The sequence below is a fragment of the Quercus robur genome, chromosome 3 (genome assembly GCF_932294415.1).
Source record: "Quercus robur chromosome 3, dhQueRobu3.1, whole genome shotgun sequence".
Classification (NCBI taxonomy): Eukaryota; Viridiplantae; Streptophyta; class Magnoliopsida; order Fagales; family Fagaceae; genus Quercus; species Quercus robur.
Window position 1 is genome coordinate 32,145,741 of NC_065536.1, and position 13,178 is coordinate 32,158,918.

The window sequence follows — 13,178 nt, forward strand, 5'->3', positions numbered from 1 at the left end:
TTGGAGTGATGGTGGTTGTGTGAGATTTTGCATCATTCAGTAGGTTGCCTTTCCGTGGTGACACCAATCCGTGGTGGCGGCGGCAACGATGGTGGGAGAATCTGAGTTTTGGGTTTTGATTTTGAATGAAGGAAATGGTGAGTTTTAGGTTTAGGGGAAGGAGATGTTAGTGTGTGAGATGAGAAGAGATATTTTTTCCTTTTTTTGGGTTTTAAAGAGGTATTGGGTTTTGTAACGTGTATTTGGTGGGAAAAAAATTAGATTTATTTTTAAATTAAGTTTAAAAAATAGAAAAAAAATTTAAATGCTGACGTGGAAAATTGTGGGAGTTTCAGAGATTTTGGTTATACATATATAGAGAGAGAAAAAAAGAGAGAGATAATGCACTTATTCACTATTACTAAGACTTTGTACTGTACATCACCCACATCATTCATCTATTCTCCAATAAATTCGTTATACAAAGTGTCTTTTTTACTGCTTAAACTATTAAACAATTGCAGGGAATTAATTAACCAGTGTGTCCTTATTTGGCTAGAAGTCTAATTTGCATTGGAAAAAGAAAACAATGATGAGGTGGAAAATTTAATTTAATTTAAATTTAATTAAAGAAAACAATGATGAGGTGGAAAATTTAATTTAATTTAAATTTAATTTAAATATTGTGCTGACGTGGAAAATTGTGGGAGTTTCAAAAGTTTCGGTTTTATATATATATATAGATAATAAATGGCACATTGTCTAGCGATCTCATCCCACTGACTAAAGTAATTTTACAATGATCACTGGACAAACGTACAACAATTGTTTAATTTAAGAAATTTAATTCCTTCTCCGTCCCCAAAAAGGATTAGAGACTAGAGTTTTAGTTACTTGCAAATTCCTTCTCCGTCCCCAAAAAGGATTAGAAACTAGGGTTTTAAATTACTTGTACTCTTGAGACTAGGGCATGCCCTTTTCTCTCTAAGTCGGTTTGTGGCGTATCTCTATATAATAAAGAGATCTCTCAGACTCACTCCCACACTACCCAACCCTAATTCTCTCTCTCTCTCTCTCTCTCAATTAGTTTCTTTTCTAGTCTTCTTTTATTAGTCATACGCAAATCTAAGAAACAATGGAACCTTGTCAAAACAACATAGCCTTCGACCATAACGCACCATGTCCACGTCCGGACAGCTACAACAACGAAAGTGGAATTTTGGTTTTCGCTTTTATTATGCTGGTATTATTTTATTGGTACGTGTGTCACGTTTGGTTAATAATCCGCAGAATATTTCCGGAGACTCAGAGTACTGATGATCATGGCCATGGCCGACTCAACAGATTGCCTGCCAATTCTTCTGAAGGACAGGATCCCACCGCCAAACGTGCTGGCCGTGGGGAAGGACTCGACCTCTACGCAAATTTGTACCAAATTGACAGCTGCGCTATTTGTCTCACTGAGTTCGAGGAGAACAATGGCGAGGATGAGGCCGAGGCCATGAAGGTGAAGGTGATTCCGTTTTGTAAGCACGTCTTTCATCCTGATTGCCTTGACACTTGGCTCTCGGCGCATAGTACCTGCCCTATTTGTGGATCCAAAATTGATGATCAGGGTGTGAATAAGGAGAAGATCATGTGTGAAGGCGAATATCAGCTGAGCATGCAGGGTGTGATGAGTACTACTAAGTCATCATCAGGTGATCAAACATACATGACCATGACGGTGGGGAACGTACATGACCATGTGTGTATAGAGATCCATGACCATATATGACTGTGTTTACATGAGATAGGACATCCATCTTACATATATGTTGCAATCAACGCTTGTTACTAATCAATTTTTTTAATAATATTGTTTTCACTTCCAATTTTTGCTTTAATTTTAGAGTACCGATTGATGTATGATAACAAGAATCATTAGTTATGTGAAATATTTGTTTAGTTTTGTCTCTATTGAAAATTGCCTCAAATTCTTAATTTAATTTTATTTGAATTTCCTTAGCATCAAAGGAAAGGTTTTTCCTTAGTATAAAATACAAAGATTTTCTTTGGTGCGTAAAACAATGATTCTCCTTAATATGGAAGGAAAAATAAAAGGATGAAGGAACTCGAATTTTTCAAACGACTTCAAAATTTTCATAAGCCTTTTTGTGTTAGAGGGTTCGTTTCTTGATTCTGGTACAGTCTAAATAAAACATACAACAAGGAGAGCTATGGGGAAATGGATCAATCCACAAAATCCCTAATAGGTTGTAGATGTTGGTCTAAACCTCTGGTTCACCCCAATTCATTAATTCTGGTCTTTATCACTCTCTCTTTTGCTAAGACTTATGTTGTATACATGTATATTACTAAAAATCACACAGACCGGAGATGACACTTAATAGAAATCATCCTTTCAAGCCTGGTAAAGCATTCCAACCTCAATACGCTGCTATAATGGTACCCCAGAGCAGGCAGGGCAGACCGCATTGACGGAGATGTCTAAATTTTTTATTTTTTTTAAAATATTACTATCCCCATTAATAATGCCATCAATTCTTTTGAGAGTAATGTTATAGCCACAAACGTTTTTACAATGTTTATACAAACTATTGAGGTAGCAAATTTGTATTGGTTCGTACACTTGCATCACTTTTACTTATCAATAACCACTTACCACATTAGCAATTTGTAAAAAGTTTGTAGTTTTAGCATTTTTCACCTTTTAAAGGACATACAAAATTAATAAATTAAATCTAAAACAAAATATACAAGCCCAAAAAAATTAGCCCAATAACAAAAATCACCAATAATAAAACTAAAAAAGTTAAGGCCAATCAGTCTATTTTACCCAAAACAAACAACTTGGTCATTTAAAAAATTTTAAACAAAAATTCTTAGTAGTAAAGCAGTAGACTTAAAGGCCGAAGTCATTGCACACAGCTAGCAGCAGAGTCACCCCCCCCTAATTCCAAATCCTGGCTCTGTCCCTGGCAGACCGACAATTGTTGTGCATAACTTCGTGAAATACAAGCATGATTCGGTCAAACCGGCCACAGTTCTTGCCTACATGGAACCTTGTCTTCCCTCTGACGTGGAAATTATGGGATTCTTCTTTGTAGACAACCATCTATTCCTGAAGTGAGAAGCCAACGTTTCATTAGAAACCAAGCAGTACCATCCTCATAAAAGTATTCAACAGACTTCTCAATTCAACCATAGACCCCTTAAGTATCCATCCTCAAATGTTTTCCCTTCTCTTGAGATGCTATATAAAATGTCTCAAAAATCTGCACTGCACACTGTTTTGAATAACGTTCTGCTTTGTTTTTAAATAACATTTTGTAAACCAATTTTTTGTCATATATGTGTTTACTCACTGACTTGAGTATGGTTTAAAGGATCTAGAGAATGTAGATTACTATTGCGTAGATTGTAAAGCAAAGTCTAATTATGAGTTATTAACTTCAGAAAAATGCCAGCCAAATGTGAAGTATGTCTGTCCTATTTTTGTGTGTGTGTGTGCAATTCTTTTCCTTCCAGTTGATTTTTGGGGTAATTGTATATTTGACTTTATAGACTAAGGAGTTTATCATCAGGTTTTAAGCCTAATTTTGAGACAATTTTTGAAGTAGGTCTTTAGAAAATAGTGGACAAAATGTTCTACCTGGGAAGGTAGCTGTGGTGTGCAATGGCATGGAAGGAACATATATTCCAAACCTTTATATGTAAGCCTTGAACTCAGTTCCAAATATTACATGTACGTTGACATATTTTTCTTTAATACTCTTGTAGGACCTTTATGCACTCCTTTCTCACCACCACATTCATTTTCTTCTTATGCAATCCTTACCGCAACTTTCTGTTTGTTTTGTTGAAGGATTCATTAAGATGCTTCATTATTATTTTATTTTGCCCCCATCTTAGAGTTATGTGCAAGTGCAGTTCATGTGAGTCAAAGAAGTATACATGTAGAAGATCAAATTCTACCTGAATTGTTATTAGGAATTTTCATTTTCTAGGTTTCGTTACTTTTTTATTTTCAATTAGGTGGCACTCTCCATATCTATGTAAAGAGGTTAGTATTTTCTTTTAAACCTTTGTGTTTTTGGCAATCTTTACACCAACTTGGACAATTCCATTAAGACAAAGAAACCAATGATGTTTCATAGTTATCAGAAGGACAAGATCAAGGACTCATGTTGAAGGTCAAGCAAGTTTGGATTGTAGCTATTGACTCAGGCAGAGAGATAGAGTATCAGAACAAAGCAATGGAAGAATTGTAGCTGAGACTGTATAAACGACAATGTTTATATTTAAAATAGCTATACTACCTATACTTTAGGATTAGTTTAATTCATAGCTATTATTTATATACACTTGTATTAATTTGATTGGTTGTAGAGGCTAGATCCGTATATTGTGGAATTAGTTAGAAGTTAGTTACTCTTAGACTTTGCATAAATACTTGATATACTTTTATTTTCTTTCAATGCAATATATAATTCTTTCATCAAATTCTCATAATAGTTACTTGTTGTCTCAAATGACATAGTGCCTCAACGAAAGAGCTAGCCAGATGCTCTAAAATATTGGCACTTGAAAAGCTCAAAGTTCCATTTTTGACAATTTTGAGTCCAACCTTAGGAACAAACTCTGGCAGCCATGGTACAACTCCACCATGCAAGTTAACCCTATCCTCTAAGAACTTTCCCGTGCATCACTGCATTGCACGGATTAACGACTAGTAATAATAATAACAAAATTGGCATCTTGGCCTCTAGGGAATCCCATCCTATCCCTACTAACCCAAGTAATTTTACAACGGCTAGACCTGAGACTAGTAGGGTTTTAGTTTAAATCTTTTTCCTTTTCCAAAAAGGATTAAAAAATTGGTATTCCGATTTTCAATGGAAAATAATTACTTATTGCTCTCTCCCTCTCTATATATATATTGCTAGTCGTTAGCCCTTGATTCTCATACCAAAACATTACTCTCTCGCTCTTGAGAAAACAAAAACAAATTAAAGGAAAGCCATAATAGTTTCTCTCTCTGTTTTTAGTATTTACTTTTCTATATAGTTATGGGTTCAACAACAAGAAGAAGGGAAAGTTGTGAGATGAAGAAGAAGAAGATGAAAACAGATTTGTCTTTGTTAGAGAACATGGGCATTCATGATATGGAGGGCCATACTATTGCTCCCAATTGGACTCCATTTGACAAATTGGTTGAGGTCTCAATCGTAGCCATAAAGAAACTTCACAAGTTTCATAGGCTGTTCCAAGAAAAGTCTCTCAAGAAGCCACTCAATGGAAGAAACCCCTACTGTTGTGACTGTGCTTGTTCGAAACAAGCAATTAAGATTTGGAGACCAGGATGTTGATGATCAAGACTGTTGTTTTGAATTGGAAACCAAGAATAACATGCCAAACCTTGTGGAGCAAGAAAAGGCCTTCATGATCACAACCACTGTTGTTCCTGTTTCAAAGAGAGTAAGATTGGGAGATCAAGATGAATGGTGTTTGGAAACCAAGAAAAAGAAGCAGTCTTAGAAATCAAGATTGCCAATCAAGACTGCAATTCCACCGGGTCCAAACCCACCACCTGATCTACCTCCATAGTATTTTTTGTTTTTACGAAAAAGAAATTCTACGTTCACAATATTTTTCACAATACTTTCACAATAAATTCTAAGTAACAGGATATTATTGGCTATTATTGGTGGTTAAAAAAATAATTTCAATAGTGGGTTCAAATTAGAACTAGTAATAACTGAATGCTTAGAATTTATTGTGAAAATGTTATGAATTTAGCACTTTAAAAAAAAAAGAGCAATACACAAAATTTCACAAGATTTTTCACAACAATTGAGTTGGCAAATTTTTACTAATTTTCATCTAGGTCCACAACTAACATCACTTTTTTACTTACCATTATTAATTTGCCACATCAATAGGTGTGAAATGTTTTGTCAATTTTTTTGCATCTATAGACATTCTCAAAAAAAATATTCTAGGTGGTTCATATTAATTAGTAATTTTGCATCTAACAAGAGAATAGAGTTTGAGCAATATTTAGATTTTTTTTTTAAGTCCTTTTTAAATATATATAAAAGGCCTCAATTCATTTTTTGCCTTAAGCCCCTCAATGCATCAAGCCACCCCTGAATAAGTTGTGTTTGTCACATGTGGTGGCACATAAATTGTGACCATTAAAACTATGTATTCTTTTATTTTAATTTTTAAAATCTTTTTCCTGAATATAAATCTATCTTGTTTAAGTTGTCACTATGGGTATGCTTCTATAGAGCATCATATGCAAGAAATTTGTTTGATAAGCACGAAATATCTTAGTCCATAAATTCTAAGGCTCCTTTATGTTCTTTCTACGATATGGTTATGAAGGCTTAAGTATTTAAGTATTTAGGCTTGCTTCTACCAACTCTAGCTAGCAATGTTGCAAAACTTTTGGCCAAGGATGAAATCAAATATGAATTAACTTGATTTGTTCCAACCATATGCATGTTATAAAATTTGGGAATTTAATTAATTTTGTGATGTTGTAAATTCAATTTTTATTTCAAAATTGTAATTCAATTCTTTTATCAGCAGATTGAGATTGAATAAGCGCTCCTTAAAATTTTTCTCAAAGGGGTTTAAAGTAGGTAAATAGAGAGTCGCACGAATTTCAAGGAATTATTTTCTTTTCTTTTTAAATTTCATGTTAAAAAAAAGAATAATCAAAATAAAGAGAAGTCTAAATAACACACATGCATGCACATACATGTGTAAAATTTACATTTAACATGATTAAATATATAATTTTCTAGTATATACAAAAACTTCATCAAATCAGTTTTATATAATTCAAGACAAATTCTTTCACTTATTAAGTTATAACAATCCTTTAAATTATATTTATGATTTATCACATTAATATTCTTTAAAAAATTTAAATCAATAGTGTTGATTAAATAAAATAAAAATTACACATTGGAGTATAATGATAGGTTTAGAAAACATAAAATGTATATAAATTACACGCAAAAATATTTAGTTTATAAAATATGTAACAACATCATAAGTTTATAAAAAAAAAATCGAAAGTTGCAAAGAATTGCACTATCCGAATTACACAAATCAGAGACATTGCATAGGTATTTGATAACTCAAGCCTTAGAAGCATTTTGAGCTAAATACTTTCATTCATTATATGCATCTCATCGCATCATATGGCATCTCATTAAGTAATGTTTATTTATCATGAAAGTATTTGGCTCAAATTATTATCCCATCTAATAATTAATGGTGAGACCACTATCAGAGATAAACAGTAAGCCCTTTTAAAATGGGAATCAAGTAATGAGCTAAAAAAATATTTTAGTCTTTTGATGAAAGACGAACGCCAAATTTTTAGTATTGTTTATTTTTATTTTTTTATAAACTACGGACAGAGTTGTTATAACAAAACAACGTAAGAGACCGTCTAGGGTTACATGGAGCTATTATTTAAAGAGGTGTTATAGATGCTCGTTTTCAACTAGTTGATTATATATAGGACATGCAGACAATGCAGTAGCAACTACTACTACTCACACTTCAGGGCAGAAATCTGCCTTGAATGTAACAAGTAGGAGCTAGCTGACCAGGTGTTGAACCATAAAGGGAAGTGATCGAAAAGGAGCACGGTCAATTAATGAAGAACCGAGTTACACTCTGAAGAGGATAAAATTGAAGTGGACGGTCTCGTTTCACGAACCTGCCATCAACGACGCACTACCAAAAACGAGGTCTATAGCCGCATTTGAAAAACGCAGCTATGGGCTAGGAGCTGCATTTCTATAGTGCCGTGTTTTCAAACACAGCCTATGCAGGGCGACAATAGCCCCTTGCGAGGACCTATAGCCGCATTTTTACAAACGCAGCTACAGATCACCCTATAGCCACGTTTTATACTCCCTATAGCTGTGTTTTTCCATAACCCATAACCTTAGACCTATAGCTGCATTTTTGTAAAAAACGCGGCTATAGACACGCTTTGGGCTGCGTTTTTGTAGGTACAACTTATAACCGCATTCTAAACGCAGCCCGAAGTGGGTATATGGCCGCATTTTTTACAAAAACGCAGCTATAGGGACAAACAAAGAGACACACATATATATAGCTCTGAACTAGTGGTAGCTAATGACAGAATTGGCCACCAATGTCAATTACAAAACTAGCCACAAAATGAACAGATGGAAATCTCACACAATGGTTATCAACATTTTCCATTGTTTGGGAGATCCACTACTACTTTGCCTCATTTCCCCACCTTAATGGTTTAGTGAGAAGGATAACACTTTTGCTATCCAACACCTCCACTACAAAAAGAAAGCTACAAGAGAAGATAACTAGTCACCAAAACGTAACACAAAGCCTAATATGGGAACCTTGGATCCCTAATTGTAGTAAACAATATGACTATTAGTATTGTTAGATTCTAAAGACTTAGGATTTTATGTATTTAGAACTCTAATGTGTATTGTTGGCAAACTATGATCAAAACAAGATGTTTAGTCGTGTTTAGACTTGCTCAAAGTTGGTTCATTTATGTAAAGTTGGAATAAGCTAATGCAGAATTTATTTATGCTTCTTGGCCTGGTTCGATCGATCTAAGTTTAGGCTTGATCAATCGAAAATTGGGTCAGAGGCGTTTTTCTGCAGAATTCCAACTCAACCCTAGTTTGTTTTAAAACGTCTAGGGTTTTTTAATTTGCCCTAGGTATAAAAGGCACACCCTAGCCACATTTTAGTATTGCTCATATTGCTATTTGTGTAAATCTCTTATGAGATCTGTAAGGAGCTTTCCTTTACACAAGTTTAGGATTATCAAGAAGGAGATTTCTTCAAGAGCTTGATGATCGTTCAGTTGCTACCATAAGAACTTAAAGAAACATAAGCGGGTGCGCTTGTACTTGCTGGAGAATCCAAAAAAGGAGTCCGTGGTTTCGGAGTTTGCACGTGGTCATGTCAGTAAGTTTCTACTAGTGGATAGCAATAGGATATTAGTGGTCTACGTCCTGTTGAACAACTTCGATTCTTTCATAGTGGATTCAGGTTTATCTTGAGGATAGCTAGGTTAAATCCTCCCCAGGTTTTTACCGGTTTGGTTTCCTAGGTGATCATATCATTGTCTTATTTACCTTTCCGCTGCTTTGCATGATATAATTGTTTGATTGTGATAACCTAGATTTGTTAATTTGGACTAAGTAACAATTTGGCTAATTACCTAGGCTAATCCAATTGTGTTTTTAAGGGGTCTAAAAACTATCAAGTATATCACAAAGCCATTAAAAATCATCATTAACTCAAAAAGAGCTATAGAGTAAGACAACACAATAACACTTAGTATCTTAAGAAAACCAGCAACATCAGATGAACAGAAACTAGCAGTTACAAATTCAAAAAAATTTATTATCCATCCCTGTAACATTACTTGCTGCAAGAATAAAAACTACATATCTTTCATTACATTTTTCAGTGGTAAAAGAACTTTTATTTTTTTTAGAAAAAAAGTATACAATGAAGTGACACCCAGCGAAAATAAAATAGCCAATTACTATAACTTCAAGATTCATTCGTTTTGCATTCAAATGGAAAGTATTACACTATTTTTTTGACATGGAACAATTACACGTTTAACATATGTAAATTAATAGTACAAGTCTTCCCCCCACCCCCCCAAAAAAAAAAAAAAATCAGTACAAGTCCTTGTTAATACAAACTGTAATGAACGTAAAGCCATGGAATTGATCCCAAGAAGGATCAATTAAATTAGAATCTAATGAACCAACAACAACAATGTAAGTGATCAGCAAAATTGAAAAGGTCACAAAAGAATTCTTCTACGTATCTTCTACGTTAAATTTCTCATCATTTAGATTAGTTTAATTCATAGCTATTATTTATGTACACGTGTATTAATCTGATTGGTTGTAGAGGCTAGATCTGTATATTGTGGAATTAGTAAGAAGTTAGTTACTCTCAAACTTTGCATAAATACTTGATGTACTTTTATTTTCTTTCAATGCAATATAGAATTCTTTTATCAAATTCTCATAATAGTTACTTTGTTGTCTCAAATGACATAGTGCCCCAATGAAAGAGCTAGCAAGATGCTCTAAAATATTGGCACCTGAAAAACTCAAAATTCCATTTTTAACAATTTTGAGTCCAATCTTAGGAACAAACTCTGGCAGCCATGGTACGACTCCACTGTGTAAGTTAACCCTATCCTTTAAGAACTTTCCCTTGTATTGCATGGGTTAGAGACTAGTAATAATAATAACAAAATTGGCATCTCGGCCTCTTGGGAATCCCATCCCATCCCCACCGACCCAAGTAATTTACAACGGCTAGACTTGAGACTAGTAGGGTTTTAGTTTAAATCTTTTTCCTTTGCCAAAAAGGATTAGGAAATTGGTATTCCGATTTTCAATGGGAAATAATTACTTATTGCTCTCTCCCTTTTTGAGAGTCTGGTACAACTTCAAATGGGAAGATTCCCCATATGAGTTTTTACTGACCCCCTGAAGTCGATCACTCTCCTTTCTTGGACTAGCCATCCGAATTCGTCCAAGTGAGGTGTTACTAATGGCCTTCTTAGCCTGTTCAGCTCCTTCGCCTCCTCCACCGTAGTCATGGGTATGTCTCTCTGGAACTGCCACCACGGGTTTGGAGTTGATCCCCATGTCGAATGATCTAGACCCAAAGTTCCCGTCCTTAGACTAGAGGGAATGATCGGGAAGGTGTTCTTCCATGCTGCTTCCAGTTCTTGTTCAAAACAGCCCAACGGCGTCGTGGGACAAGCTCTGATTTGGGCAATCACTTTGTCGGGTACCATAATGGCCTTGTTTCGGTGCCATATTGCCTAGCCCAACTGGGTTAGATGAGAAGGTTGTGGGTTGTTTGCCATGAGAGGAGGACCGAGTTGCTTCAGAAGAGGAAGAACGTTGAAGCTGAAGGGGATTCTCAACACTTGGGTTAGGCCTCTTCAGACCTTTAGCTCCTTTTGAATTTGTCAATTTTTTATCACGGTTTAGCTTAGTACTTTTGGACTGAGTGAGCATTGAACTACTCTTTTGATCTAATAGTTGACTTACCGTGGGACCCAATGAGATTTGTTCAGAAGATTTCTGGGCTTCCCCATTTTTCCTATGCGTGTACATCACCCTAGTGTCAGGTGATTTGGAAAAAAGGCCCACAGTCTTCTCGGGCAGGTGAGAGGCACCAGCTTCAAAGCGAAATGTCAAATCCGGCTCATAGGTAGGCAGGCTAGAAAAGTGGTTTCCATCCTTTTCCTTAGTTCCAAAATTGTTAGGAATCCCTTGTTTAGTTGGAGAAAAAGCCCCATGATTTCATCCAGTTCTAACTGGATTTCTTTTTCGGGTAACTATCATCCACTCACCATAGTTTTGATCATTATGATCATTGTGGTGAGGTGTCTGCTTCTCATTTGGGTTAAAAGGCGAAGCTTCATCACCGACTACCGTGTTAGGCCTGGTGAGGTGAGGACAGCTATCAACTTTATGCCCAATTCTTCCACAGTTGAAACACAGCAAAGAAATTCCTTCATACATGAATTTCTGCTTAAGCTGACCCACTCTGATAGTGTTAATGAGTGGCTTTGTAAGATCAATTCGAAGACAGAGGCGTGCATAGCTGCCTCTTGTACCCGATGCTGTGTAAGAGTCTACCCTTAGCACCGGTCTATGGCTCCTCCAATTTCTCTAAGGACTGAAGCATCATAGAACTCAATAGGCAATTCTGGGAGCCTAACCCAGACTACCACAGCTGAGAACGAAGCTTCCGATGCTTTGAAGTATGGCTCCCATGGCTTAATCATGAGGAAATGTTCCCCAATAAACCAAGGGCCACCTTTTAGCACTTTGTCATAATCAGAGTTCTCACTAAACTTGATAAGGAAATAATCCTTTCCAAGGTCAACACAATCCATCTTAGCTATGGGCTTCCAAAGGGTGTTGAGTTTGAAAGTGAGGTAGTTAAAACCAACTGTTCTACCATACACTTTCACGATCAACGCCTTGGCCCAAGGAGCCCTTATACGGGACTTTGTCTCTTTAGAGAGACTTACATCAACCATGCCTTCAACTAAATCCTCAACTTCATCATCAGACACTTCCTCAGGATCTTCCATTCTATCAAAGCTAAAAGCCTGGGCATATGCCCCTGGTATGTCTCCTATTAAGCTGTCTTTATAACTTACCTGTTTGCAGGGTGGAACAAATGGTTTCTCAATGCTATTATCTTTAAATTTCTTCACACTCCTGAACAGTTCAGCTTCTTCTGCTGCAAAACATTGGGTTGGCTGTTGAAACTCAGGTTCCATGGTAGAGTAGTTCAAGCTTTACGTCTTTCTTAAAGAGATGGGTGCAACACGAGGACTTCCCAGGAGGTCACCCATCTTAGTACTACTCTCGCCCAAACATGCTTAACTGCAAAGTTCTGATGGGATCTGGTGCATTAGTGTTGGTATGATCGCACCCACAGTGGGATGCTATTTTTAGCAGCTCATTGTAGCTAAAAGTTATATACTTAAAACAATATTTAATTCACACATGCTCACCATCTCTCACGCGTGACGCTTTCTTTCTACCCTATCTCAATATCTCTATCTCTCACACACAAATGCAAAACAAGAGAAGCAACAGCTTTGCCTTTCTCCACAGAACCTCTCTTTGCCTAAGACTCTCTTCAACCAACCCTCCCTCCCCCCAGCCCAGCCCTCTCTCCCCTTCGCCCAGTCCTCCCTCCGCCTAGCCCCTACTCCCTTCACCTAGACCTAATCCTCCTTCCATTGGGTCTATGGATTTCTTTGGGTTAGGTTTTGGTTTAGGTTAGGGTTAGGTTTTGGGTTAGGGTTTGGTCTTGGGTATTGCTTATTAATCGGCAAAGGGAATGCTCCTCATAGGATCAATGATCTCAATGACGAAGCATTTCAGTTCATCAATTGGTAGGTCTGTTTCTTAACTGTTTTTCCGTTTTGAATTCACAGATAGTTGCATACTTGCGTTTGTTTCTTCTTGTTCTTTATGCTTTCACTTTGTGCATGATCAAATTTATCAAAAGAAAAACAAAAGGAAAAGATTGATGATAGTGCAACACAAAGCTTTTCAATTTCACAACAAAGTTACTAAGAAGTTTATTTG

The 13,178-nt window shown here is 36.1% G+C and overlaps 1 protein-coding gene and 1 non-coding gene across 2 annotated transcripts; one reads left to right on the plus strand and one right to left on the minus strand.

The window, feature by feature from the left end:
• Positions 1–1,114: 1,114 nt before the first annotated feature.
• LOC126719531 (RING-H2 finger protein ATL39-like) lies at positions 1,115–1,756 on the plus strand. The gene has a single exon (XM_050422071.1). The coding sequence runs from the start codon at positions 1,115–1,117 to the stop codon at positions 1,754–1,756; it is 642 nt and encodes a 213-aa protein (XP_050278028.1).
• Positions 1,757–12,396: 10,640 nt separating this feature from the next.
• LOC126720077 (5S ribosomal RNA) lies at positions 12,397–12,515 on the minus strand. Its single transcript, XR_007653243.1, has one exon. It is a non-coding gene; the product is annotated as a 5S ribosomal RNA (ribosomal RNA).
• Positions 12,516–13,178: the final 663 nt, after the last annotated feature.

Excerpts from the sequence above, each read along its gene's own strand:
- LOC126719531 (XM_050422071.1), top strand. The coding sequence starts at position 1,115 with ATGGAACCTTGTCAAAACAACATAGCCTTCGACCATAACGCACCATGT.